At 31.8% G+C, this 26,640-nt stretch overlaps 1 protein-coding gene across 3 annotated transcripts; it reads right to left on the bottom strand.

Moving 5' to 3' along the window:
* Nucleotides 1-315: 315 nt before the first annotated feature.
* On the bottom strand, nt 316-18,314 carry LOC18604882 (agamous-like MADS-box protein AP1). 3 transcript variants are annotated; one of them, XM_018118462.2, is made up of 8 exons: nt 17,878-18,314; nt 2,074-2,152; nt 1,728-1,792; nt 1,526-1,625; nt 1,401-1,442; nt 998-1,039; nt 784-896; nt 316-621 (listed from the first exon to the last, which is right to left on the bottom strand). In XM_018118462.2, the coding sequence occupies exons 1-8, from the start codon at nt 18,060-18,062 to the stop codon at nt 618-620; spliced, it is 630 nt and encodes a 209-aa protein (XP_017973951.2). In that variant the 5' UTR covers nt 18,063-18,314; the 3' UTR covers nt 316-617. The 3 variants fall into 3 exon arrangements, with proteins under 3 accessions (XP_017973951.2, XP_017973950.2, XP_007037634.2); XM_018118461.2 differs by having other exon boundaries at nt 316-605; XM_007037572.3 differs by having other exon boundaries at nt 316-605; nt 799-896; nt 17,878-18,312.
* Between the last annotated feature and the right edge of the window lie 8,326 nt (nt 18,315-26,640).

The following is a 26,640-nucleotide window of genomic DNA, read 5'->3' as shown; positions in this document are numbered from 1 at the left end:
TAAAATTTATGATCAATAACTTTTTAATGTCAAAAAAGTCATTGAAAAATAACAGAATAAAAATTTCCAAAATAAATAAGATAAATTTGCAATATCCAATAAAAATGATCAAAGAAAATACCACCAAAGAAATGTTCTTTTTATGATTTCAGCTTGATTCTAAGACAACCTAACCAATCAAAGTCTGCATAAGCCACATAAGAAATGAATTAATGTAACAATCAATTAGACCCTTGTCGTCCTTGCTCCTTAGTTGATAACTTTATCTGCATATTGCAAGTTACAGACGAAAAGTGATGTCATGTATAGGGAATATTAGCTCCAATTGCAATAAGTTGTTACATTTATGTCAGTTCTTTTTTATTGCATATCAACACGGCATTACTTAATTACAACACTGGACTATATAGATACAAGTCACACATATGGGTCCGTGGCATATATCTATGCATCAAAATTACATACATACTAAAGAAAGGACACTGCTTTGTTTTAGTTACTCAAGGTGGCGAATCATCCAAGGTGGCAAGAGCGCATTGGCTCCACGATGTTGTGCTGGATTGCCTTCCTCCTCTCTTCCACTGCTCCTTGCTTCATAGGTGCCACTGCAAAATGTATTAACTGCTCTGCCTTAGTACTGTTAAGACATGGTACCAGGTCAAAGAATAACTTCAATTCACGATGATTTGAAAATAATTGAGGTATCTGGAGAGAGTTAGATTTCTTTTTAATCTTTCAGCTTTCCACTAGGAGAGAAAGAGAGAGAGAGAGAGAGAGTGAAACTGGATGTTCGAGGACCTCATTGGCTGTGGCAGAAGAATGGCGGATGTGTCTTGGCAATTGTTTTGCTGCTCCCATTGTGCCTGCTGGGCTACTGCCTGCTCCTTTTCTTTCACCTATTTTTGGCTCAAGAAAATTCTAGTACTTATTACACAGGAAAGAAGCTGTACAGGAGCAGTTTCATAGAATTCACATTTGCGGATATCGAAATTTTCACCTTCTTTGCAAGCATGTTATTCTGCTCTTGCAATGCTTTATCCTGCATATGGAACAAGTCAGGCAATCTGTACTCTGTACAATTTCAAACGCTTTTTTCCACATAATAGAACAGTTTTTAATAGTGAGAAATCCTTAGGCGCTCAGAAGTAATAATATGCCAAGAGCCCAAGATTATTACCCACACAGGATGATACTTCTAAAGCTGCTTTCGACTCTTCTTTTTACAAACTCTATATTGATGGGTATCAGATTGATGCAAAAGTAAATTTTAAGCCAACTGAATACTCCACTTTGACAATTGCAACTCTACCTCTTTATAGTATACTTAAGATAATGTTCTAGACTTCTACTTATAGACTTACAGTAGCTAAGTTAAGAGAAGCTTATGAGCCAAGGTGTACCTTTTTCTGAAGCTCAGAAATTGATTCAAACATGAGCTGATTCTGTAAGTGAAACATTGCAGGCCAGGTTACATTCTGGGCCTAAGCTGCACAATCAAAAGCAAATATTCCTGAAATGATTTTACCTTTCTTGAGCGTACGTGTTTAAGGGCAGAATCAAGCTGTTGCTCCAAATTTTGAAGCTCTCTAAGACTTAAATTGTCAAGATCTTCTCCCATGAAATGCCTACAAAGATAATTATTGTTTTAAATAAGTAGATCTTTGCTTTTTTCCTTTTTTAAGGTTAAAGATGATCAAATACATCTGAAAACTTGGAATTGATTGTACCTTTGGTTTCTTTGTAAAACCTCCATTCTGGCTTTAAGTTTTGCATGTTCTAGAGTCCAGCTTCCCTGTAAAACATATGGAAAGTATCTTTTATTTCTTTTGAGGATACAGAATTAGTAAAACGAGGGCACACGCAATTATTTCCATCTCATAGAATCTCATCCAACAGAAATGGCAGTGGCAATTCTAAGAATTCTTTCACATTGTTATTATTATTTATTTGACATAGAATAAAATAACTGCCTTTGAAAGCTTGCTGAAGCATGTGAAAGACAGCCGCTAAAAGTAAAGGATGCATGTTTGACATTTAGAATTTGGAAATTTCTCCATAGAATTTGGGGTTTACATTTTGGTCAACTTCATTCGCAGCAAGTTGCCTCTCTGCATAAGAATATCTTTCATACCGTTCAAGGATCCTCTCCATGCTGCACAAGGGATAAAGATAAGAATTGATTGAACTCTCAACCATAAAAGAATGAAAATAAATTAATGAAAGGATAGGAAAAATGCTGCCATATTGTTAATAGGGAATAACAGCACACACTTCTTAGCTATCTGCTAGTTCCATATAAAACATTTAAGTTTATTGGTAAATTTTTGAGCTTTCAGGATAGTTGTAACATTTCCTTCACTTTTTTTCGTTTGCTTAAATGTGCAATCTGATGTGGCAGAAATGCCATGCTACATCATAAAGATTTCTTCCAATGAGCTAAAAGGAAGTGTATGCATAAGAAAGACGTTGGGTCATCCTACACAATTTTATGAAGCTGAAAACGCGAACAAAGGCTCAGAAGACTACTGTCGCAGTGTAGAAACCATATGTTGGAGAATTTTCAAAGTAAGAAATTGTAACACATTGGTTTGTTATATCAGAAGGTTATAGTGGTAAGTTTCTGTAATACGAGGTTAAATGTTGATGGCTGTTTTTGACTTAGCAGTTATTATTGTATAATACCACTTTTTTGTCATTAAATGTGCCCTGCAAGTTGCAACTGTTTAGCTATTTGTACTTTCGGAGTGCATGCATAAATTTTTAAGACACAGTACTTGATGTGAGCCATCTCGGGATTGTAGAAAGATTCCGAATCAATCTCAAACAACTAGTGTTGCTGACTTGGTAGACCTAGATGTATGTTATTCAGACTGTGGAGAAAGTCTCAAGTATAAATGTGCCTTATGTGTTCAATTTTTTCTTAGTTTTTCCTTTAATTTTGGGGGTCAAATTGATGTGTCGAACAATTGTCTAGCACCTATATTTGAGGGAAAGTGACGAGTAAGAGCTGGCACCGACTTTAGTCTAAGGATTGTTAAGGATTTTGCTCTTAAATTTTGTTTAGAGTGCTTAAGCATCCCTGTCTTTGCCTTTATAAGAAGCCTAAAGGTATCAACTTGTAAATAACATACCTCACTGTCCTAACTATTACGATGACCTATCATCCCTATCTTGGCATTAACTACTCTTGCCTTACCACCACTTTAACCCACAGTTCTGCTTCACATAATATGTTGCATTCAAAACTAGCCAGTAACACCTCCTCCTCCCCATTTCTTCTATCTTGCACTTAAAGAGCTATGGTGTAGAATGCAAAAGAAGCAAGTTTCAGACTTGAAATCAAAGTAAGTGAGCCCCAAAAGAAAGGAACTCTACCCCCAGGTGTTTTGTTTATTAAGAACTCACTACACCTACAACCGATGCAGATGAGAACTTTATGGTATAGCCTGTGCTTCCATAACAAATTGATAAAAATTGGTAACAAAACCCCTATGGCTTAATCCCTATAGATGAGTTAAATAACTAAAAGAAAAGATTAGGACCCAAGCTAAACATATAACTAAGTTTAAGAGATAAGCTCTACCAAAATTGATGTTACTGTACCACACTTGCCATACAAGTCTTGATAAAAATTAGTGCATCTTACACATTGTTTTCTGCACGTGCTTTTTTGTTTACTAAGTCATATAGTTCAGTTCCTAGTTTTCTGGGTAATGGATTAATAATGGGTTAGTGGTAGGATTTCCTGTTTTATCAATAATGGGTTAGTGGTAGGATTTTTTTTTTGTTTTGTCAGTAATTGGTTAGAGGTAGGATTTGGAGTATTTTTAGGAGATTAATGGTCGTGGGTCATGTCTTTATGTATGTTCTGCATCTGATTTAATTAGTAGAAGTGGAATAGAACTAATTTTTATTTTCTCCAGAGTTCCTCATTATTTCTACTATTTAAACTTTATATGTTTTCCTTCTTTTGTTTTTGTTTTATGGTATCAAAGCCTGGTTAAGGCACTTTTGCGGTTCTTTCCTTCTTGTCCATCAAGCTGGTCTTGTTGGAGGAGATTGAAAGTTGTGGAAAAGAAGTTTCTTGCTCTACAATATAGAGTTGGCAAATGGGGAAAACGGTTTAAATACCAAGTATGGTGTCGAGAAGCTTTTAGGCACAAATTATCAATACTGGAGAATGCGCATGGAGGCTTATCTCCAAGGCCAAGACTTGTGGGAATTAATTGCCACTACTGATGCAGAAATTCCTGTAGATACTTTAGAAAATGCTGAACTAAGAAGGAAATGGAAGATTAAGTGTGGTAAAGCTCTTTTTGCTTTGAGGACATCGATAAGCAAAGAGTTCATCGATCACGTTCGTGATTCTACTTTACTAAAAGAAGTCTGGGAAACACTTGAAAGGCTGTTTTCCAAAAAAGAATACAGCAAGGTTACAGTTGCTAGAAAATGAATTGGCAACGCTACAACAAGGAGATATGTCCATCTCTAAACATTTCTTATGAGTTAAAAGTCTATGTGCAGAATTTTCAAAAGTGGATGCAGATGAGAAAATCAGTGAAGCAAGATTGCACCGATTTCTCATTCAAGGATTGAAGGAGTACATGCCTTTTGTTATCTCTATTCAAGGATGGGCGAATCAGCCTTCAGTTGAAGAATTAGAGAATTTGCTTTTCAACTAGGAGGCTTTCGCAAAGCAAATGACAAAGAATTTTGATCAAGATGTTGCTCTCTTCTCAAAAGGAAAGCATAACAAGAAAAATACAACAACGGAAAGTAAGGATCAAAAAAAAGAAGCCAGGTGTTGAAAAAGTTACTAGTGGCAACTCACACAACAACAACCAAATCAAGTGCTATAGATGTGAAACAAATTTGGCACATTAAGAAAAATTGTCGAGTGAAGCTCTCCAAAGCAAATGTGGTAAGTGTAAATGAAGAGGGTGAACAACTCAAATGGGACTAATGCTTTACTACAAAAGTAGTTGAAGGAAGAAACTATGTTACCGCTAAATCAACCTTTTTCAACTATGAAACAGAGTGGATCATTGACTCTAGTTGCTCCAACCGTGCTACTGGCAATGATTCATTACTTTCAGAGTTGCGTCAACAAAATGGAAATCGAGTAATTGTTACCGTCGATAATTCAACTTATCCGGTAATGAATGAAGGTGTTGCAAAGATGAACGATGATGCAAGAACCAGAGGTATCAAGCTGAACGATGTTTATCATGTTCCAGGTTTAAAGCAAAATTTAGTGTCAGTTTCACAAATTACTAGTTTTAGAAAATAGAAGAAATTGTGAGAAATAACCTTCCTTAAAAGCCCAATTCAAAAATATCATTTTTTATAAATCTAATTAGTTTTAGTCAATTTTGACATGACTTGACAACAATATCCTTTGAACAATTTCAGACAAATTAAAATGGTTTCAGTTTTTTCTATCCCGTCATTCAAAAAAAAATTCAAAATTAAATCTCAATTTCTCTCTCTAATCAAATACTATCTATCTCGCCATCCAAAGAGCAGAGATGACATCAAGCTTTTTCTTATTTTATTTTATTTTTTTGGATGACGGATCTTGGGATTCTCAAGGGCGATGAACAACTATTTTGCTCTTCTATGGTGATTACAGGCAGCATGATGAATGTGGTAATTGGATGCTTTTCGGTGATGACTTGCTTCGAAACGTGCTCTGCAATGGAGATGTCTGTGTTGATGAGTTGGATTGGATTGGTTAAGAAAATGGGCTCAGAGAGAAGGAACAGCTAAAGCATGTTTGATGGGTTTTATGGTGGTTTACGGTTTTGTTGTTCATGAGATTGGGATAATTGTTAAGCATGTTTACTGGAGATTTTAATTTTTTTATGAGATTTTGAGTTGAAATTGTTTAGGGAATATTTTATAAAAAGAGTATATTTTGCTTTTACGTAAAGAGAGTGAGCAAGGCGTTCTCAATAGCAATATATTTTGTCTTGCTTTGGAGGGTTATGGAATTTTGTAACCTATCTTTTATGAAATACACAATTTTATGGCTTAACAAAAAAAAATATGTGTTTTAGGTCCTTGAGTTTATTGGTTTATTCATAGAACGCCAAAGTTGAGAAGTTGAAATTGATTAAATTGATTTTTAAGTATTACGAGACTAATTTTTAGACATTATGTGACTTAATCACTGCGTAAGTAATTTTTAGGCATTACATGATTGGTTTTAAACATTGCGTGACTGATTTTTAGGTATTGCGTGATTGATTTTTAAGCAATGCCTTTCTAACTAGTCACACAATGCCTTACTAACTAATCACGCAATGCCTATCAACTAGTCACGCAATGCCTATCAACTAGTCACACAATACCATATCAGTCAGTTACACAATACTTAAAAACTAATTACACAATACTCAAAGTCAGTGACGCAATACTTAAAAGTTAGTCATGCAATGCTTAAAAACTAGTCATGCAATACCCAAAGTCAGTCATATAATGTCTAAAACTAGTCACATAATGCCTAAAAATCGATTATGCAATGCATAAAAACTACCAAAACTACTAAATTTCATTTAATAAGATCAACAACTTCAATCGATACACCATATTTCATTTAATAACATAATTAACAAATATGCTTATTTGACAAAGAATGTTCAAAATGTTCAGAGGTTTTTCTTCATATATCAAAAATAACTTCAAAATGCTTAAAAATGCTCAAAACGCTTAAAAGTTTTCTTTATATATATAAAATTACTCTAAAATGTTCAAAATGATTAAACGTTTTTCTTTCTAGTAAGGAATACTTTAGAGATGAATGATTTGACGAGAAAAACTCAAAGAATATGAGTTAGTTTGAGACACAGACCTAAACATACTTGAACCGTTAATAAGTTTCGAGTTGAGATGCGGAGCCAAACAAATGGATCGGTTTCATTAAGAGTAATTTTGTCCAAATTTTAATTTTCTTGGCTAAAAATAGTTAAAATTATGAAAAGAACTATTGTCAAAAACACCTTATGCAGAGGGATCATTTAAAAAAAGAACTCTAAAAAATATGTTTTATTTGATCCAAATAATGTGAAAGTGCTTGATGATGTGAGTAAAATAGCAGCTAATGTTCTTTTTGTTGGTGAGAAGAAAGGATCCTTATTTGTTACGTCAGTAAGGGAGGCATATGTAAAGAAGACAAGTCAAACTAACAGTGCTGCAATCTGGTATGCTCAACTTGGCCAGTAGGCTATCCATTGCTGCAGCAAATCTCAAAAAGGAAGTTGTTGGACGGCATACCAATTCTACAGAATATTCGTGAAAATGTGATTTGTCAAGGTTGTCAATTTGGAAAATCACATCGCCTTCCTTTCAAGAAGTCATCAAATCGCAAATCTACAATGTTTGAGCTGGTTCATATAAACCTGATGGGACCAACAAAAACACCAAGTATCGAGGTACACATGGGTGAAATTTTTGGAAGAGGAGTGAAGCATTATCAAAGTTCATTGAATTCAGAAATGATGTAGAAAAGAAGTTTGGGATGAAAATTAAATGCTTACGAAGTGACAATGGAGGTGATTTTATGTCTGAGAATTTCTTCCAATATTGTGATAGTAATGGCATTTGGAGACAATTGACATGTGTAAATACCCCTCAATAGAAAGGAGTTGGTGAAAGAAACCTTGATTATCTCACCTCTACAAGTCTTTCATGGTTGCATGATAAAAATCTTCCTCGAGAGCTTTAGGCTGAAGCTGTGCAAAACGCATGTCATGTAATAAATCCTTTACCTTCATGGCCAGGTATTGAAAAATCTCCTTTTGAGACTATATGATGTAAGGCCAAATGTAAATTACTTTCGGGTGTTTGGTTCAATTTGTTATGTTCATATTCCAAAAACAATTGAACTAAACTTGACCCGAAAACAAAGAAGTGTATTTTTGTTGGCTATAATTCATGTAAGAAAGGGTAGAGGTGTATGGATATAGAAACAATGAAGTGTGTCACGTCTAGAGATGTTGTGTTTGATGAAGTTTCATCTTATTATGCACCACCGTAAAGTTCAATTCAAGAAGTTATTGGTGGTGATCAAGGAAATTTGCAACTGGTTCCTGAAGAAAACATGTAAGCTTCCAACAATGATGAATATCTAGTTCCAAATGTCTCCAATTCAGATGGCGAGCAGTAAACAGTAGGAAGGTCTAGAAGGGAGAAAAAACAGCCAAATTACCTCAAAAACTATGAAGTACATCTAAATCATTACGTTATTACTTCATGCCTTTTTACAAGAGCATTTTATGAGAAGGCTAAAGATCATCTAGAATGGGAAGCAGCTATGCAAGAGGAAATTGAAGCTTTAAACAAAAATCAAGCATCGAACTTGGTGCCAATACCAGAAAACTGTGATCTAGTCATTGGCAAATGGGTTTATTGATTGAAGAAAAATGTAGATGGGACAATCAACAAATACAAAGCTTGCTTGGTCACTCGTGGTTTTTCCCAAAATCATGGTTTGGATTACGAGGAAACTTTCAGTCGTGTAGCAAAAATGGTGACAGTGAGATCAATTATTTCTCTTGCTGCCTTTAAAAGATGAAAGCTGTGGCAACTTGATGTAAAGAATGAATTTCTTTACGGGGCGCTGGATCGTGAAGTGTTCATGGAGCAACTGCAAGGATTTGTTTCAGGAAAATTTCCTCCATATTTGTTGTTTGAAGAAGGCATTGTATGGTTTTAAACAAGCACCACATGCCTGGTATGGTAAAGTTGCTCAATACTTTATCTTTTGTGGGTTTAAAGTTTCTAATGTGGATTCTAGTCTGTTCATTAAATTAGAATAGAATATGCATTTGTTGGTCTTATTGTATGTGGATGACATGATAATGATCGGAGATAATGAAGATGAGATTTCTCGGCTGAAAAATGACTTAGCTGTTCTATTTGAAATGAAAAATCTGTGGGAAGTTGGTTGCTTTCTTGGTCTAGAGGTTGAAAAATTAGATTAGCGATATTCTGTTTCTCAAAGAGAATATGCAAAAGAGCTCTTGCAATGTTTTGGTATAGGGGAGTCAAAAGAGAAGGCTACTTCAATGAAGCCTCATCTCAAGCTGATGAAAGATGAAAGGTAGCTATTAAAGGAGGCTAGAAAATTTCTACAACTTGTTAGTAGTTTAATCTACTAGAGTGGTGCCCCGCTTTGCATGGGTGTCGGTTTTTTGTAAAAAATAATTTTAAATTACATAATATTATAAATAAAAATAATAATAGTAAAAAAGAGTAATTTTAAATTTGAAAATTTATAAATAAAAGTAATAATTATAAATTAAAGATAATCATTTTAAAATAGCTATATTTTAAAAATATTTTCCCATGTCTTGCTAAGCAAAATTTTTTATTTAAATAATTTTTTTATTTTTAAAAACATTTGATTTTTTATATCTTAATATATATGAATATTAATATAATCATATTTTGTTAATTACGATGATTCTAATAGTGAAATAAAATGAAAATTAAGAAAATTTAATATATTGAAAGTTATTATTCATAAGCTACATAATTTATGTGCGTAACCAAATAAAAAAAAGCTACATAATTTATATAATAAAATTATTAAAATAAAATGAATTTTTTTTAAAGTCAAAATAAATGAATATTAATTACACATTAAAATTTTCTTAATTTTAATGATGAAATTTTGTAAATTATCTTCAATTTTAATTTCTAAATTTTTACCTTATGCCTTTATAATTATTTAGAATTAATCCACCTTGTGAAAATAATTTTGGGATCCCCCAATAATTTTAGTAAGTCATTATTAACTTTATTCAATTAATTGTTTTATTTTTTTATTACTTATCAAAAAATAGTTTCATTTTTTATTTTTATCCCTTTTTTTAAGAATTTCATAAATTTAATTCATGCATAAAAAAATTACATAAATAAAATAAATTGGCCAAGCTTAAAGCTGAACCGGTTTGGACTTGGATGAATCCGACCCACCTCTTCTTGTTCTTCTTTTTGTATCCATAAAATGACATGGTTTTGGTTTTCTATATAAAATCATAACCTAACCCTAGCAGGCAACCCTTTTCTCTTTTCTTCATTTTTGCTCTTTTCTTCTTGTTCTCCCACTGACCTAGCAACCAACCCGTTTCTCTAAACCCTCTCTCCTTTGATTATATTTTTTATCTCTGCCATCGTTCTCTCTCTCTAATTATCTGTTGAATCAAGTAATTTTAATTCAATAGTTCTCATTTAATTTTGGGTTAAATACCCTTATCTCCCTAAGTTTTGATTAAAATTACACAAAAGTTCATTAGTTTTCGAAATGAACACTCCGTCTCAAAAAAATAGTTTTCATTAGACACATAGGTCCAACAGTTAATCAACCGTTAGTATTTTCGTCAACTTGCTGACGTGGCAAGTGTAAAAAAACAATTTTATCCTTGATTAATCTTTATAATTACTATTATGTAATTTTATTATTTTTTCATTAATTAAAAAAAAAGCTCCCTATTTGGGAAACACAAAAGCTCCCTTGGGTGCTCCCTTTTGGGGGCTCCCCAATGCTCCCTTAGGGAGCGCCAATCGAGCTCCCCAAGGAGTGCATCGATCGGTGCTCCTTTTTTTATTTTTTAAAAATATAATAGTAATTTTTTTAAATTAATAAAAAAAAGAAAGGATATTTTAATCTTTTAATAATTTTTATTAATGATGTTCGCACTCTTGGAGCGAAGTGTCCATTTCGAAAACTAATAAACCTCCATGTAATTCCAATCAAAATTTAAGGGAGTAAGGGTATTTTACCCTTTAATTTTAGTCTTTATGCATTCATGTTTCTTTCTTTTGCAATAAGTGATCTGAAAAATAAATAATTTTTGCTACATTAAATCTGGAATTGATTTATTTTGTATTTAATGTATTATTTTTGGTCTGGGTGTTTTTATTCTCCCAAATGGTGTTAGATTAAGTTTTAATGGGTGGTGATTTTGAAGGGATTAGATAGATTCTAGCTTCACATTAGTGGGAGCTGAAGACTCTGTTTTTTGTTTTTGAGTGGTTTTTACTTTGCTTCCTTGCCTATTGATGTTTTCTAGAGTAAGACTCAATTGAATCAAAGCCATGCATTGGTTTTAGTTGGCATAAAAAGAAAATACCACACGTGCAGCCTCAACAAATCAAATAATACCAAACATATCCCAGACAAGTGTCACCCAAAGAAAGCCACAACGTGGCCAAACTTAGAAGTCCTTTTAAGGCTTCCTTTTAAGTATGTTATAGATTTAACTATCATAAGACCTGAATTACTTATTCTGTTGGTGTAATTTCCCAATTCATGCAGTGTTCAAGGAAACCTCATTTAGATGTAACAAGAAGAATTTTGTGTTATGTAAAGGGTTCTCTTGATCATGGTCTCATGCAAGTGCTGTGAAAATTTGTTGTTGAATGGTTTTACTGATGCAGATTGGGTTGAAGATGCAAATGATCAACGTTCAACTTCAAGTTATGGTTTTAACATTGGTTTTTAGTAATTTCCTAGTGTAGCAAGAAGCAATTTACGGCTGCTTTATCTAGCACAGAAGCTGAATATGTGGCAGCAACTATGGCTGCACAAGAGTGCATGTGGTTGAAGAGTTTGATGGGAGACATAATGTGCAAAATTGACTATGCTGTGCAAATCAAATGTGACAATGAAAGTGCCATCAAACTTGCATCAAATCTAATTTTTCATGAACGGACAAAGCATATTGAAGTTCGTCATCACTACATTCGAGAGAAGGTGCTGAATCAAGAAATTGAGTTGAAAGGAGTTTCTACAAATGATCAAGTTGCTGACATATTCACGAAGGCATTCGAAAAACCCAAGTTTGAATTTGTCAGAGTTGTTCTTGGGGTCATTGATTGTAAGCATGCACTAAGGGGGAGTGATAAAAATTAATGCGTCTTACACATTGTTTTCTACACTTGCTTTTCTGTTTACTAAGTCAAATAGTTCAGTTTCTGGTTTTATGGGTAATGGATTTGTAATGGGTTAGCGGTAGGATTTTCTGTTATATTAGTAATGGGTTAGTGGTAGGATTTTTTTGTAAGTAGTTGGAGTATTTTTAAGAGATTAATGGTAGTGGGTCATGTCTTTATATATGTGCTACATCTGATGTAATTAGTAGAAGTGGAATAGAACTAGTTTTCTTTTTCTCCAGAGTTCCTCATTGTTTCTCCTATTTAAACTTTATATATTTTCCTTCTTTTTTTTTTTTATTTATGTCTTCCATGATTTAATACACAACTTTCTCCTCCTTTGGATAACTCTTTCCCTTTAGAGTCATCTTGGAATCCCAAACTCTACCTTGATGTTTTCATTGTTCAAAAGACTTGTTAAAAAACAATTTAAGTGTAAACAGGTTGATCTTTTAATCACATGATATCAACACACTTTTGAGCAATTACAATGTGGAGATCCTGCAGAATTGGATTGGTTGGCAAGTTTTTGGACTCCCCGAAAACACATTCTCAAGGTTGACCACCACTGTATGCAAAGTGAGAATGATTTTCATGCTTTGATTGATTCAAGAATAAACCTTCCACCGCCATGGATAGTACATCTTGTTCTTGCCTCTGAACAAAACACACTTGATCCAAGCATGACAATTTGACACTGGACAATTGCATAATTTGGCTCACTCCGCCTTCTAGGTTTAACAAGCTAATAAACTCCATCTCAACTTGCTCAACACCACGTGTCACATTCAAAACTAGCGACACCTCCTAATGTTAGGTGAATGAATCTGCGGAGGAGATGCATGCATGGCAACATTAATTTTAGCAAAACTTATCTCTTTGGCTTTCTAGTTTAACAATTTAGCTTGGATATTGATTTTTTTTCTCTTTTCCTTGTTTTAATTCATCTATGAGGATGACATAGTACGAATTTTATCACTTTGTTATAATAACAAGGGCTGTACTTGAAACATATTATTTCCATTTTCCTACCTACCAATTCACATACTCTGCTTCCCTACCTTCCAGTATACTTGTGCTTCATTCTTCCAGAATCATACTTCTACCCTTCAACTTTCGTACTTTCCCTACTTCCTTATTTGTGGCAATACCTGGATGCACTATACACGGTCCAGTGCCCTTGTCCCCCTTGGATTCTTACTTGCTCAGTACAGCACAACCTCACCTCTCCATGAAAACAACCCTTTCAATGCTAAATTCTACTTAAGTTTGCCTTGAAACCGATGCTCCACGGTGCCATCTGACATGCTCAAGGCAACTGAGTTATAGCTTCTTGCGTACGGTTTGTTCGAGGTTTGATTTCTCCAAACAAATCAAACAAGTATCGAACAAACAACCAGAATTGCGAAAGCTAACAGTAGGCATGAAAATTTCTGTAGAAAATGGTTTTTGTTTATGGAATGCAAAAGCTACCACAAACTTTTTATCATGTAGCGTGTGTGGTCATATATAAACATAGAGGATGGTTCTTGACTTCCTTATCAGGTCTCATTGAGAACTGTAGATCAAACAAACCACCTAAATCATATCTCGAGATCCGACTAACTAATCCTCATATGAACTTCTTTATGCATGCTAGACACAGATAGCTAACAGGCTCATTAGAGCATAGAACATTATCTATCCTTAAGATCCAACTGAAATATTGTCCATATAAATTTAATATAATTTCACAACTAAATTGACTCCCATCTTTCACCCTTAAATCCTTAACGTTTCATTTTTATACCAAGTTTGGGGTGAAACTTTGGATTTCTGGTGGGGCTGATGGTTTGAAGGGCCAGAATGTACCATCCCCCCAATAACCCTATTTTTTACGAGTGCAACTGGAGAGTTATTAAAAACGCATAAATTTTTGTTTGTTGGAATATATTCATCAATCATGAATCACAATTCTTGAAATTAGTAGGTTTGTCACAAGTGTAATATCACAAGAAAATTTAAAACTAATTTTTTACTTTTTCCCAAAAACACTAAAGTTCAACATCTCTAGACTTGTTTTTTTTCTTAGGGGAATTCATCTTTCTTACTCAATTCAACTCTCTTTTTTTAGATTTGTAATTATTTTTACAAGCAAAAGTCAAAGATCCAACATAATTTATAAGTTTTATTGTTACATAATATTAATTTATGTCATGCTTATTTTTTGTTTACTTTTCTTAGTTGTTTTAACTTAAAATTTTGTCATTTTACTTTAGTATATTGCTTACATCTATAATTCTAATTTCTTTAAAATGAAAAAGAATGAAATAAAACATTAATTACATTATTGGTTATAATGTACCCCAGTTCCTTAAAATTTTGTCATTTTATTTTAATATATTGCTTACATTTATAATTCTAATTTCTTTTGTATTAGTAAATATGATAGGATTTCTTTTATGAAAAGAGAATGAAATAACATATTAATTTAGTTTGGCCACCAAAAACTTAATGTCTAGATCAGCCACGCACGTGAAGGGAGTGAATTTTGAGGGTGAAACTATCAATTATCAGTTGCCACACCATCTAGTTCACATAAGCTTAATCTTAAAATTCCTACTCACATCAAAATGATTCACTCATACAATAGTTAATCCTCTTAAATGAATTGATATGTCACAACTTGCCTTTGTTTCTAATTTTAATTTTCAACTAGTTTTACAAGTGAGAACATTATGAATTTCATTTGACAAACTCTACTTAAATCTTGTCCCTATATAAAAACTATCCTACACCTAACACCCGTTTGAATTAGGGTTCATTATAACATTCACGCCTACTATTATTGTTTATGTGCATTACATGAAACCTGAAAATTTAACCTAATGTAAAAGGATATTGGTTTCTTAGAACCATTTGAAATCTCCCTCTCTCTCTCTCTCTAACAAAATATTACATTAATTTAAATGTTAAGAAGAATGATATGAGTTCAAAAGGTTAAAAGTTTCAGTTTATTTTTTATTGAAAATGGAAGAAAAGGAAAACATATGGATGAAACCCCGAAAAAAAGAGAAGGGATGGAACTTGAATCAAGTGATTGGATTGCCAAATTTTGTAACAGCCCAAATTAAAGAAGACACAAAGATGGAAGAAGCTCACGAGTCTTGAGCTAATTAGAAATTAGGGGTTTTGTCAGGGAAATTAGAAATCTCTCATTGTGTGCTTAGAATAATTGTGGTATTATTAGTTTCACATGCTAGCAAATTATAATTCAGATGGACTGTAGTGCTAGGTAACAAAGAACATTATTCATATAAAGGAAGAAAAAAGTATGGAGCAAAAAGTTGTACTCTTATATTGCACTGTTATGAATTACAAAAACGGATACTAGGTAATAGGTATTGTGAAAGGTTTTTACAGATGTTGAAGTTGATTGTAGAAGTCGGATATAAGCAGATCTACAGAAAAAGTAATCATTTCACAGATACACTTGCAAAGGGGGGAGTTGATAGACATAAAATGTTTTGTGCATATTGATAATAGGAGTTTTGGTGAGACATGGGCCTTGTTGGTTTTATGTATGAATGTTTCACTTGTCATGCGTTTTGTGTTGAGATTGTAATGTGATTTTAATTAGTTGCAATGTGTGTTGGTTGTCCAGGTGTTTTATCTCCAGTTCATAGTATATTGAACTCTGATGCTGTATTAACTTTGACCAAGGTTATGAAAGTCTCTCAAATCACGTCCTCAACCTTAGCCCAATTTAATCTAATCAGTAATATGAAGTTAAATGTATCTTTTTATTATTAGATTTATATATATTTTTAATTAAAATAAATATTAACTTTTTGAATTTTTATGAAGAGAAGAGCATTATCTGAACTTTTCCGCTTTTGCCTAAAAGCTAAACACTTTAGCTAAAACCAAGTCTAAATATTCATCACAATGATTTCTTCCATAGCAGCTACAAGTAAAGGCAAAATTGTCACCAATCATTGGCTTTCCTCAGTGTTATTACTATTTAATCATGCTATCAAAATATACACTCAAAAATAGTTAAATCTACATTTGGTTTTCTTTGAGGTATGTACAATAAACTCTTGGGCAAGAGCACCCAATTTTGACTCTTATCCCTCTTAAAGAGGGTCAAGCCTTGATTGTTACTTTTATTATTTGTTCTCTATTTTCTAAATATTTGCTAAAAAGTAATAAAAAAACAATTGATATAAAGCAAAATTATGAAATTGATTAAACATGAATACATGATGTTAAAAGAAAAAAACTAACTCTTAACATTATTATTTTAAATAAAATAAAGTCATATACTTTATTGTTCACAAAACTTGCTACTTCGTCTTCAATATCATTTATTTTTATATCAAACATGCTTTTTGCTTCTTGCTTTTGAAAATAAAAAGAAAAACAATAATAATAAAATGAACAATTCAACAAAAAATAAATAAATAACAAAAGTATCCTCAAGTATGCTTTCTAATTAACTGTAGAAATAGTTTCTTCTATTAGCATCACTAACCAAGAAATACATTGACTATTGTTATCTTCTTTGTGACCAGGGGTTTGAACTAAACAGTTATGTCCAACAAGAGGTGATTGCTCACAATAGGCTTGCTCTTGAAAGACCTGAGCTTGCTCGAAAGCCAACAAACTTTAGAGTAGGTACGTAGGAACTCAACATATAAAAATTGGAATCACTGATCATATATGTTGAATTTTGGGGTAGGAACCATCAAAGCATATAGTAGGCTTCACTCACACCCTCTCTAACTCACTTGCTACTCCATCCAAACTCTTTTTTGTAATTTTTTTAACCTTTTCCATCATAAGAATGTCATTGGAATAAGGTAGATGCATATGATTTTCACATATTAAAGAGTAACAATGGAACTATTTATTTTCTGTAAAGAAAAACATTATCCATAAGTTATTGACCATAAGTTTTTGCCCAAAAGAGAATTACTTCCCCTTCGAATATTATAGCCTGTTAATCAATAGCATGCTTCGATCCAAGTGTCCTAGTCCTATGCTATCTCATGTAAGGCTCACTGTTACATGAAGCAGCTGTCTAGTTAACCACTTGGCAGCCTTCAGGCCCACCCCTCACCGGGTGGAAGCTAAGACAACTATCATTAGTTTCAACTCTTTCTTGTTAAATGTGCCAAGTTTTTGTCCAACTGTTTGTTTTGCAAACAAAAGAATTCTCTAGTTTTTAATGGTAAATTGTTCTTTCTGTTCCTTTCAAACATGTTTGCTAATCCATTGTACCCCTTTTTTCTTTTGAAAGTTACTTGACTGTACTCTATTTGATCCTGTTTTAGTGCAGTTTCCCTGGTTGAATGACCCATATGACTTGTTTATGAGTTTTGCCAATGATTTAGAAAGTGTCAAGAACATTATAGTAGAGTTGACTGGAAATAATTAGTTTATGGGACTAATTTTTTTTACCCTTTGGTTTACTATAATTTTTTGAAGCTTTTGTTAGAACAAAGACAAGACTACACCTGAAATAGGAGTACTAAGATTGTACCCTAACATATCCACAACGAGATCTCTTCTGCACGTTTAGTTCTCTCTCCCTCCTTCCCACCTCTCTCTTTCTCGCTACCTCTGTGTTATTTTCAGTGTGCTTTTGTACTGTTTATCTCAAAGATGATCAGACTTCAGTACCAGCTGATCTTTTTTCTGCACTATTTTTCTTCTTTTACGCATGACTCAATAATAAAGCTAAAATCAAAGCACTTTATGTTGTTATCGGCAATTCAAAAAACAAATTCATTCATCGATCCAACAAAAAGCATAGAAGAAGAATAATAAAGTAAGAAGAGAAAATTAAGAAAAGATCATGAAATATGAAGACTTTGAGAAGGAAAAGAAATAAGAAAAAAAAGATAAGAGTAAGAAAGAAAGTAGTATTGATTAAATTAAGAAAGACCGTACCAAGAATCTGTTGAGTATTCAAAGAGCTTCCCTTTAGTTGAGAAGACAATCAGAGCAACCTCAGCATCACAAAGGACAGAGATCTCATGGGCTTTCTTCAACAAACCGGACCTTCTCTTTGAAAAAGTCACTTGCCTGTTGATCTTGTTCTCTATTCTCTTCAGCTGAACCCTACCCCTCCCCATGATGATATCCTTTCCTTTCTGCCTCGCGAAAGGCCTCCACCAACTCCACTGACAACAACCCAGAAACAGGAAACTGACAGTGAGCTCAGGGAGAGAGAGAGGAGAGAGAGTTTGCTCTCTCTCTTGCTCACTTTCTCTGGGTATCTTTAGTCAAAAAAGAAAAAAAAATGGTTGCCTTATTATCTCTTTGGCTGTTGGCTAAGCTGTTTAACACAAACGTTGGGATGAAATCATAAGGGAGGAAGTGGGGGAGGGGAGGTGTCATTTATATGTATTGATACATATGTACAACATGAGATATATATGGAAAAGACGGAAACCACTTTCGAGAGAAAAAAAGCAGATTGGATGCAGAAAATGGATGGTTTTGCAAAACAAGGGTGGTTTCATCAAAACTGTTGTCGAACTCTCATTGGCTCAATCTTTGAAACAGTCGTTGTTGTCTGCTCTCTGGGCCGCATGGATTTTACATTTTGTCCGTGCATTTCCAACTATTTTTAATGTACGGAAATTAAAACTTGTTTAATTTTTATTTTTATAATTAATTATTTACTTAATTAAAATATTATTTATCAAAACAACATTTGCATCTACTTGATATTAACGTAATATAGTAATAAATCATAATAAATGGTAATATAACATGATGAGATGATCATACAAAATTTTTCATCTTTCGCATTTAGATTATATCAGTATTACATGTATATAAAATATAAGTAAAATTTAACTAATTATAATTAATTAATTATTAATTATAAAATTTATTTTATTTAAAATAAAAATATATGATTTTAATTAAACATAATATAAGAATAATAATTTATTTAAATTTTTTTAATGATTTAAGAGCTTTTTCGAGTATTATTTCTTATTTTAATACATTAAAAATTTTCATATTAATAATTATTATTGTATTTAATATAAAATTACTATCATAAATAATATTTAATTAACTTTAAAAAGTGCCTTTACAAGACTGTTAGTAAAAGTAAAGCTTTGTTAACAATTGTTCCACATACATTTTTAAGATTAATTTGAAATATTATATGCAATTTCTTTACTAAATATAATAAGTAATAATGAATGTAATAAATTTTCATATAATTAATATAATAATTTTAAAGAGTATGGCTAAAAATTTCGTTAACAAAAGTTTTTTATTATTTTAATTGTTTTTATTGGTTCTCGTACGTTTTTGGCTGTTGTCTTGTAGGCCGACGTGGGTATTGTTTTTTTTAAACCAATCATATGTGTCGTGTCAACATCGGCCTTCTTCTACCGCTTCTTTTCTTTTTCTTTTTCTTTTTTTTGTGTGGTGTTTTTAAGTCAATGTTGGTACTTAAGGGTATTATTATTAATGTCTGGAATTCAATTGTTTGTCACGCGAGAGGTTATTTAGAATTTTTAAGACAAGATTAAAATCTAAATTTAATTATGATTAAGAACTTCAACTTAAGTAGTTTTACATTTTTTTAATTTTAATTTAACAAAATAATTAAAGTAATAAAATGACAGAATTATAAATTTTTTCTTATTTAAAAAATCAGTGTGACATGTAACGAAAAGAGTACTTACCAAATATCAATTTCCTTGTTGTTAAATTAAAAAAAAAAAAGAAGAAAAAGGAAAGCAATTTTGTTAAAAAAGATGTGAGAAGAAACAATTCAAAAGGAGTGGAAACTCTATCCTTTACACCCTCACAAGCAAACAAAGCAATACTATATATGACGCGACTTTGATTGAGAAATAAATTCAAATTAGAATAGAGCCGTGCTACGTAGCTTGCAAAATTTTATAAATATTTGAAATTAAAAAGTAAATATTGTTATCGATATAATTTTATTGATTAATATTTGACATGTATACAAGTAATATTTGTTAATAAATACACAAAAATTATCATAACATGTAAAAATTATTTTGCATTCATCAATAAGCAAAATGTTATTAAAAAAATGCAACAATCTTGCTAATTAATTTGACAAATAATTAATATTCAATATATCCACAAATAACATTTGTTACAAAATGTACAAAAATTATTCTATACATCAATAAGCAACCAAGGTTTCATTGTCCCAAAAATTGTTTTCATGAAAAAAGAAGTCTTACTCTAAACGTATTGAGTGTTTTTATAATTTTTGAGACCATTCTTGTCTATACATCAGTTTCATTTAGTCCAATTTGCATTTCAAGCACAAAAGATTTAGCACTATCACAATACATGGCTTGTTCTGCAGGTTATAAGCAGCTTTAACTTATGAAATATATGTAAATTAAGAGATATCAAATTTCTAAAATCAACAAAGCTCTTCCAATTTCACAAACCATGAAAAGCTTTAAGATCCAAAAACACAAGTTGAGGTGAATAATCTAATGTTTATCTTTCTAACTCTGCTAATAAACTGTAAGAAGCAAGAAAAGATTGAAAGACACTTATTTGCAAGTAAGTTACGTCATGAAAGAGTTAATAGTAAAAAAATTACAAATAACTAAAGAAAATAAAACAAACCTTGCATCCCACTTAAAAAAACACGTGAAATAAGTACCTTGTCTCCATAATCTTTCCTCTCTTTTGTAAAATTTTCAGTAAACTGCAAAACAAGTTAAGAAAAATAGTTCAGTGAATGATGAAAAGACACATAATATAATTATTAGTTATTCAATTTAAATTTAAAACAAACTGGCCACCAAATTCATTAACTATATTCAATAATTACTAATCCATCCTGCATAAGGAACAACAGTCTTGAATGCTAGATCCTAGTTATAGAAACAAAGAAAGCTCTTCATTACTCTTGGACAAAGGTCATATACAAGTATTCATATTGTATTAACAATAGATGAACCTAGAAACTATAGATCTTGAAGGCCAATGTCAATGTAGGAAAGTTTAAGAATTAACCATAGTAGCCCAACTTTTCAACTGGATAATTAAGATTTTCAATAATATAAGAAAGTTTAAGAATTTTAGGAGCCCCATTTGTTTAATAGCAAGAAACCTTAATAGCATATGTAGGATAATTATATTTTCATCAATGCAGTGTGATGGGAAAGTATTGTTGAATTCTCATGCAAGTGTACGTATTGTTAACAAGTAATATAGTAATGAATAGAGTATTGTTCCCACGAAGAATTTTTTTAATTCCTACTATTAGCTACTAAAATTATAACACCATAATCTTATTCAAACAACCAAATTTTAAAATTATTAAAAAGAAAAAAAATTAAAACTACTAAATTGAAACTTCAATCAACTACTAGATCTAAGATTATGATGTCCCTCAATACTTCATTTGATTATTGTCTCTCTCTTATAACTCAGTTTAATGGATCAAGTTGCTAACCTAGAGTCTTAAATTATTTACAAGTTTCTGTCAAGTTTCTCATAAAAATACCTATCCCAATTAATTTACTATATGTCTATGCAAATTAAATTGAAGAAAGACTCATTAAGTTTATGCTCTAATCATGACTACATGTGGCTTATAACTGTATGTCTACCCTATATGCAAATCAAATTACCTAATCAACTAAGTGTATTCGATCATACGCTATTTTATTCAAGGTCTACTTAAATCTCCTTCGTCAAGGTTTAACCTAGGTTTTTAATTTAATCTAATCGGTGATCAAGCAATTAGATGCATTAAGAACAAAATAAAATAAACGACTTAAATCTGTAAAACATAAGTAAAAGAAAGATAAATAAATCAGACTACATATTAAGTTTAATCATAATCTTAGATTAACAATTTAGTTCCCCATCAAGTCACACATCATCATTGAATAAAGTTTAAACAATAAAAACAAACTAAGAAAATAAAAAAATAATAAAAAAGATAAAACTCAAGAATTATAATCTTGATCTTCCGAGTCTTCTTGAATCCTTCACATTCTTCTCAGCTTTAATAACTTTGTGGCTTGACTCTTAACTATCAATTTGGTGTTTTCGTTCTCTCTTTTTTCTTTTGAAAGGTTGTTTTTATAGGCTTTGAAGTTAGGCCAAGTTGGGTGAAGAAAGAAGTCAATTTCAATTGGGATTTTCTCATCAGACTATGTGAGTCACAGCCTTGCCCAATTAATTAACAAAAATCATAATTTCTCTAGGACTACTACAGTATGTTAAATTTAACAGGATTTTTGACCACTTTCCAAACTAACTGGACAGTATATTAAACATAAAAGTTGTAGCTTTTTCTCTTATCTTTCCAATGGTTTAAGAATTACTTCATTTGGAGCTTTGTAGAGAAAGTTATGGCTGAAAAACCAAAATATGTGCAGTGCAAATCTACACCTCAAAATTGCTCTCCTCATTTCATTGAAATTCTTCTTTCACTAAACACCTACAAAAACACAAATAAATCAGTAACAACCCATCTTAACCATATTAACACTAAATTAAATATAAAATTAACTAAGATTAGATTGACTCACCTAAAATAACTAATTTAAAATAATTAAATAAAACTTACTATTTTTTTAAATTACTACAAGAATTATGTTAAATTACTATCAAAATTAAGCTCAAATAACTCTATATCGTAGAGTTATCAGAAAGAAAGAATGTTGCTCTTCCCTTCAATGGACCAATCATCATCTTTGCATAGATAAAAAGGGTAAGAAGTAAAAATCAGAATATAGAGATCAATCTTAGCACATCAATCACCATAACTTCTTCATAAAGTTAAATCCATTTTGAATGTATTCATTGTATCAAACATGATCATTTATCTAATCATTTAAGTACTAACTCTCACCAATCATTTAATTACTAAATTCTCTTACTTGAAATCTTGAATATCAATATGTATTATACATAAGTCATGAGTATCCCATCACCATACTTAGCCTCTTACATTTAATCCAAAACTACACAATTACAATGATGTTGTTTCATGTTAAAGTTGAAAAATGAACTCATTGATTAATATATCAAAGAACTGTTAAACACATAAGAAACTGTAGACACCAATTGTAAGACAGTAGGTTTTAAAGTAAAAAAAACTAAGATTAATTTTTCTTTTAATAGACAAACAAAACTAAGACTTGAAAGAAAGTACAATGAAAAAAGAATATGAAAAATGACTCATCCTCAACCTTGTTGCTTCCAATGGTGTCATATACCTTCATAATCAAAATGGTAGATCATATGCTTTAGTCACCATCTTGCATATTGTCAAACCCTGCTTTGTAAAATAATTATAATGTCATTCACATGCTCGATAGAATGTTTGTATATTTAGAAAGTTCGAGAAATCGTTAAAAGATGATATTGCCCTAATGGTACTATTGAGTCGATTAAGCCTAGAACTAGTTCAAATAGGAATTTTAAGGTGAAATTAAGAGTTTCACAGTTCAGGGATGACTCAAAATGGTAATTCGGAGTTCGATGATCAATTTGGAGTCAAACCGAAATTTTCACTATCTAGGGGCAAAATCGTAATTTTTCCACCCATGGACAAATTTTGAGATTTTGAGAGAATTTAGATGACATTTGACAAATTGGAGAATGATATGAGTATAAGGGATGAAAAACATGTCTATGGGCAATTTTTCAGTTTTTGGGGTAAAAACATAATTTTTCACTTTTACGAGGGTAAAAGTGTAATTTTTAAAAATTTACTCCACCAAAACTTTGGAAAAGTCTAGAAATTTCATGGAAGATATGGATAAGTGAAGAGGATTGAGTGGTAGAATAAGAAAGTCAAAAAGAGGGCTAGAAAAAAATAAAATAATAAAATATTCAAAAAGTAAATAAAATAATAATATTTTATTAAGCCTATTAAAAGGCTTGAAAGTTCCAGAATTATTCATTTGGAGGGTCAGCCAAAACCAGCAGGAGAGAGAGAGAAATAAGAACAAACCCTAGAGTGAGAAAATTCAAAGAAAAAGTGTGATTTTTCAAGGAATCAAGTGTTTAAAGGTATGATTTTTCAAGCTTAGCTTAAGATTTATCATTTCCATGCATTTCTCCTTATTTTCTATAGTTAAATTATGTGTTTTGATGATGGATTCAAATCTGATCATATGGGTTTAGAGAGAGAAAGTTGTTAGATTAATTTGATTTTGAACTATGTTAGTGTTTAGTGTTAGTTTAGCATGTTTATGAGTAAAACAACAAGAAAAATATTCATTTTCTCCATGAATTTCTCTAGGCCGAATCTAGCCAATGGTGTGTGAGGATGAGGTTGACTTTATTTTAAGAGAATTAGATGGAAAAATGATGAATTATGAGGTTGGAAATTAAATGGGAATTTTTGGTGCAAAAAAATTGAAATTTTTACCCACTAGGGGTAAAAGCGTAATTTGTGATCCGAACTGATAAATTGGACCACATTCATAGTCATTGAGGTATTGTGGATATAATTGGATAATTGAAATTGAAATGGATGGAATTGGAGTTGAATTGAAGATTTTAGAAATTTACACTGTGTATAGGAGAGTTAGGTCGGACACTGTGATTAAGCGATTGTCCAAACATTTCACACCCTATCTAGTGCATACGCATGGATAAGAGCCTGAAATAATATATATTGATTTGACACAAATTATTGAATTTTTTGTGTCATGTATTGTGGATAGGTGGTGAGGTATCTGATACGGGTAAAAGACTACACCCGAGGACTGAGAATAAGAGTATGTCTACTCCTAGTACAGTGAGTAAACTTACTATCGTCTTAATTATCTAGAGTAGATTTATTTAATTGTGTGATTTTATGGAAAAATGGTTTAATTGGAAAATTATTGTGTTTTATGGGAAAATGAGATTTTATAAAATAATTTTATCAAATTTTTGAAAATTTAATAATGATTTCAAAAAACGAGTAATTGGAGACCTATACTATGATTGTGTTGTTTATCCATGATTTTACATTAAATGGCTTATGATAAATGTGGGTATGACTGGTTATTTTTATGATTTAAAGAATATGTGAACTGCTTTAATTTGCCTTGAATGTGTTAAGTGAGCCATGTCATACTATTGTGATTTTATTGGTTGGTGGATTATAAAGTGGGCACTGCAGTGACGGGGGTTCCGTGGGCCAGCCTAATTAGAGGGGCACGGTTCCTAATTATTGAGCTTACCTCGATTGGAGAGGCGCGTAGGATAACTCCCGAGGTAGGATTTGAGTACACTTCACGTTGGCCACCACGTGAAATTGGGACTCAGCCAACGCCAAGGAACGGCTGTGTTGTCAGAGGTGAAATGTGTTTGTGTGTGTGACAATAAACAGCCTTGGCGGTCTCGGTAAGATGCTTTCGCGAGGTATCCCCGAGAATGGATTTTTGGCAAGAGCCAAGTTTTTGAAAAGTGCATAAGCCATGTTGAGTAATTAGATGAAATCCAATTATTTATATGGGTTGGGATGAATTATTTTAATTGTCTCCTATTACTCGGCTTTAGATTATTTTGATGATATCTGTCTACTCACTGGGATTTTATAATCTCACCCCTTATTCCTATACATTTTTCAGGCTCAGAATAGGCAGTAGACTGTCAATTGCATCGAGAAGTCAATCTCGGAGTTGCATCCTAGAAAGCAAGGTTATAGACTTAAACCTTATCAGTTATTTGGGGGCTCACGTGTCATTGTAATTTAAATTGCATACTCTAGTTTTCTATATTATAGTATGTATAAATTTATTTTGTTTTTATGTGCAGAAAATTAATTTTTTGATGTTTCAAAAATATACATATATATATATTGTTTTACATTAAAATAGATTATTTTAATTAATATTTTTAGTTTATTTTATTATTCAAAAAAAAAGAAAAGGAAAAAAAGAGAGAGGAATGGAAAAACTGGTACAAAAGCCTTGCGAGGTCTCGAAAGGCGTTCGGGGGAAGAATGTCTATCGAGGCTTCGCGGCAGTTGTCACTGGCTCGATGGGAGTTCCGGGTCGTGACACATATACTTTTATAAACAATTTCAACTTAACTCTATGCATTGTTGAAAGTGATAGAGCCTTAAATCTCAAATATAAACCTAAGAATATGATATATTGGATTGTCCTATAAACAATCCATAGCAATTGATGTAGTTGGACTGTCCTTTTTAATGCAAGTCAATTATATTAGGTTTTCTGTTTTGGAACAAAATGGATGGGAATATAGTTGATTCACATCAATTGTAAGAAAACCATAATCGATGCTATTGATGATAATAACACTCAAACAAAAACAAAACATTTTTTCACGTTTAATTTCATAAGCACCTTCATTACATAACAATAACTATAGTAGCACAAAAATTGATAAATCGAGCAAATAAAAAAAATCAATCCACTAATAGTGATTTATTGTGATAGCACTTTCGTTGAAGTGATTCACAATAGCAAAGCAACAATGAGTGATCAAAGTTAAAGCCAACAACAAACAAAATGAAAGAATCATGTTCAATATCCAAACTGAAGTTTACATTACAGAAAGCTTGATATAAAGCATTTACCTTTACAAAAATTGAATTGTGAGTGTCAATGTTAAATATTCATAGTGTTCTTAGTACAGCAAGTCCCACCTAAAATAATAGAAAATATTTTAGTTAAGAAAGCTAAAACAAAATATATTGTCCAT

Source organism: Theobroma cacao, chromosome 3, assembly GCF_053813885.1.
Source record: "Theobroma cacao isolate CCN51 chromosome 3, ASM5381388v1, whole genome shotgun sequence".
NCBI lineage: Eukaryota > Viridiplantae > Streptophyta > Magnoliopsida > Malvales > Malvaceae > Theobroma > Theobroma cacao.
The sequence above is the reverse complement of the archived record's forward strand: the minus strand, read 5'-3'. Positions and strand labels throughout refer to the sequence as shown.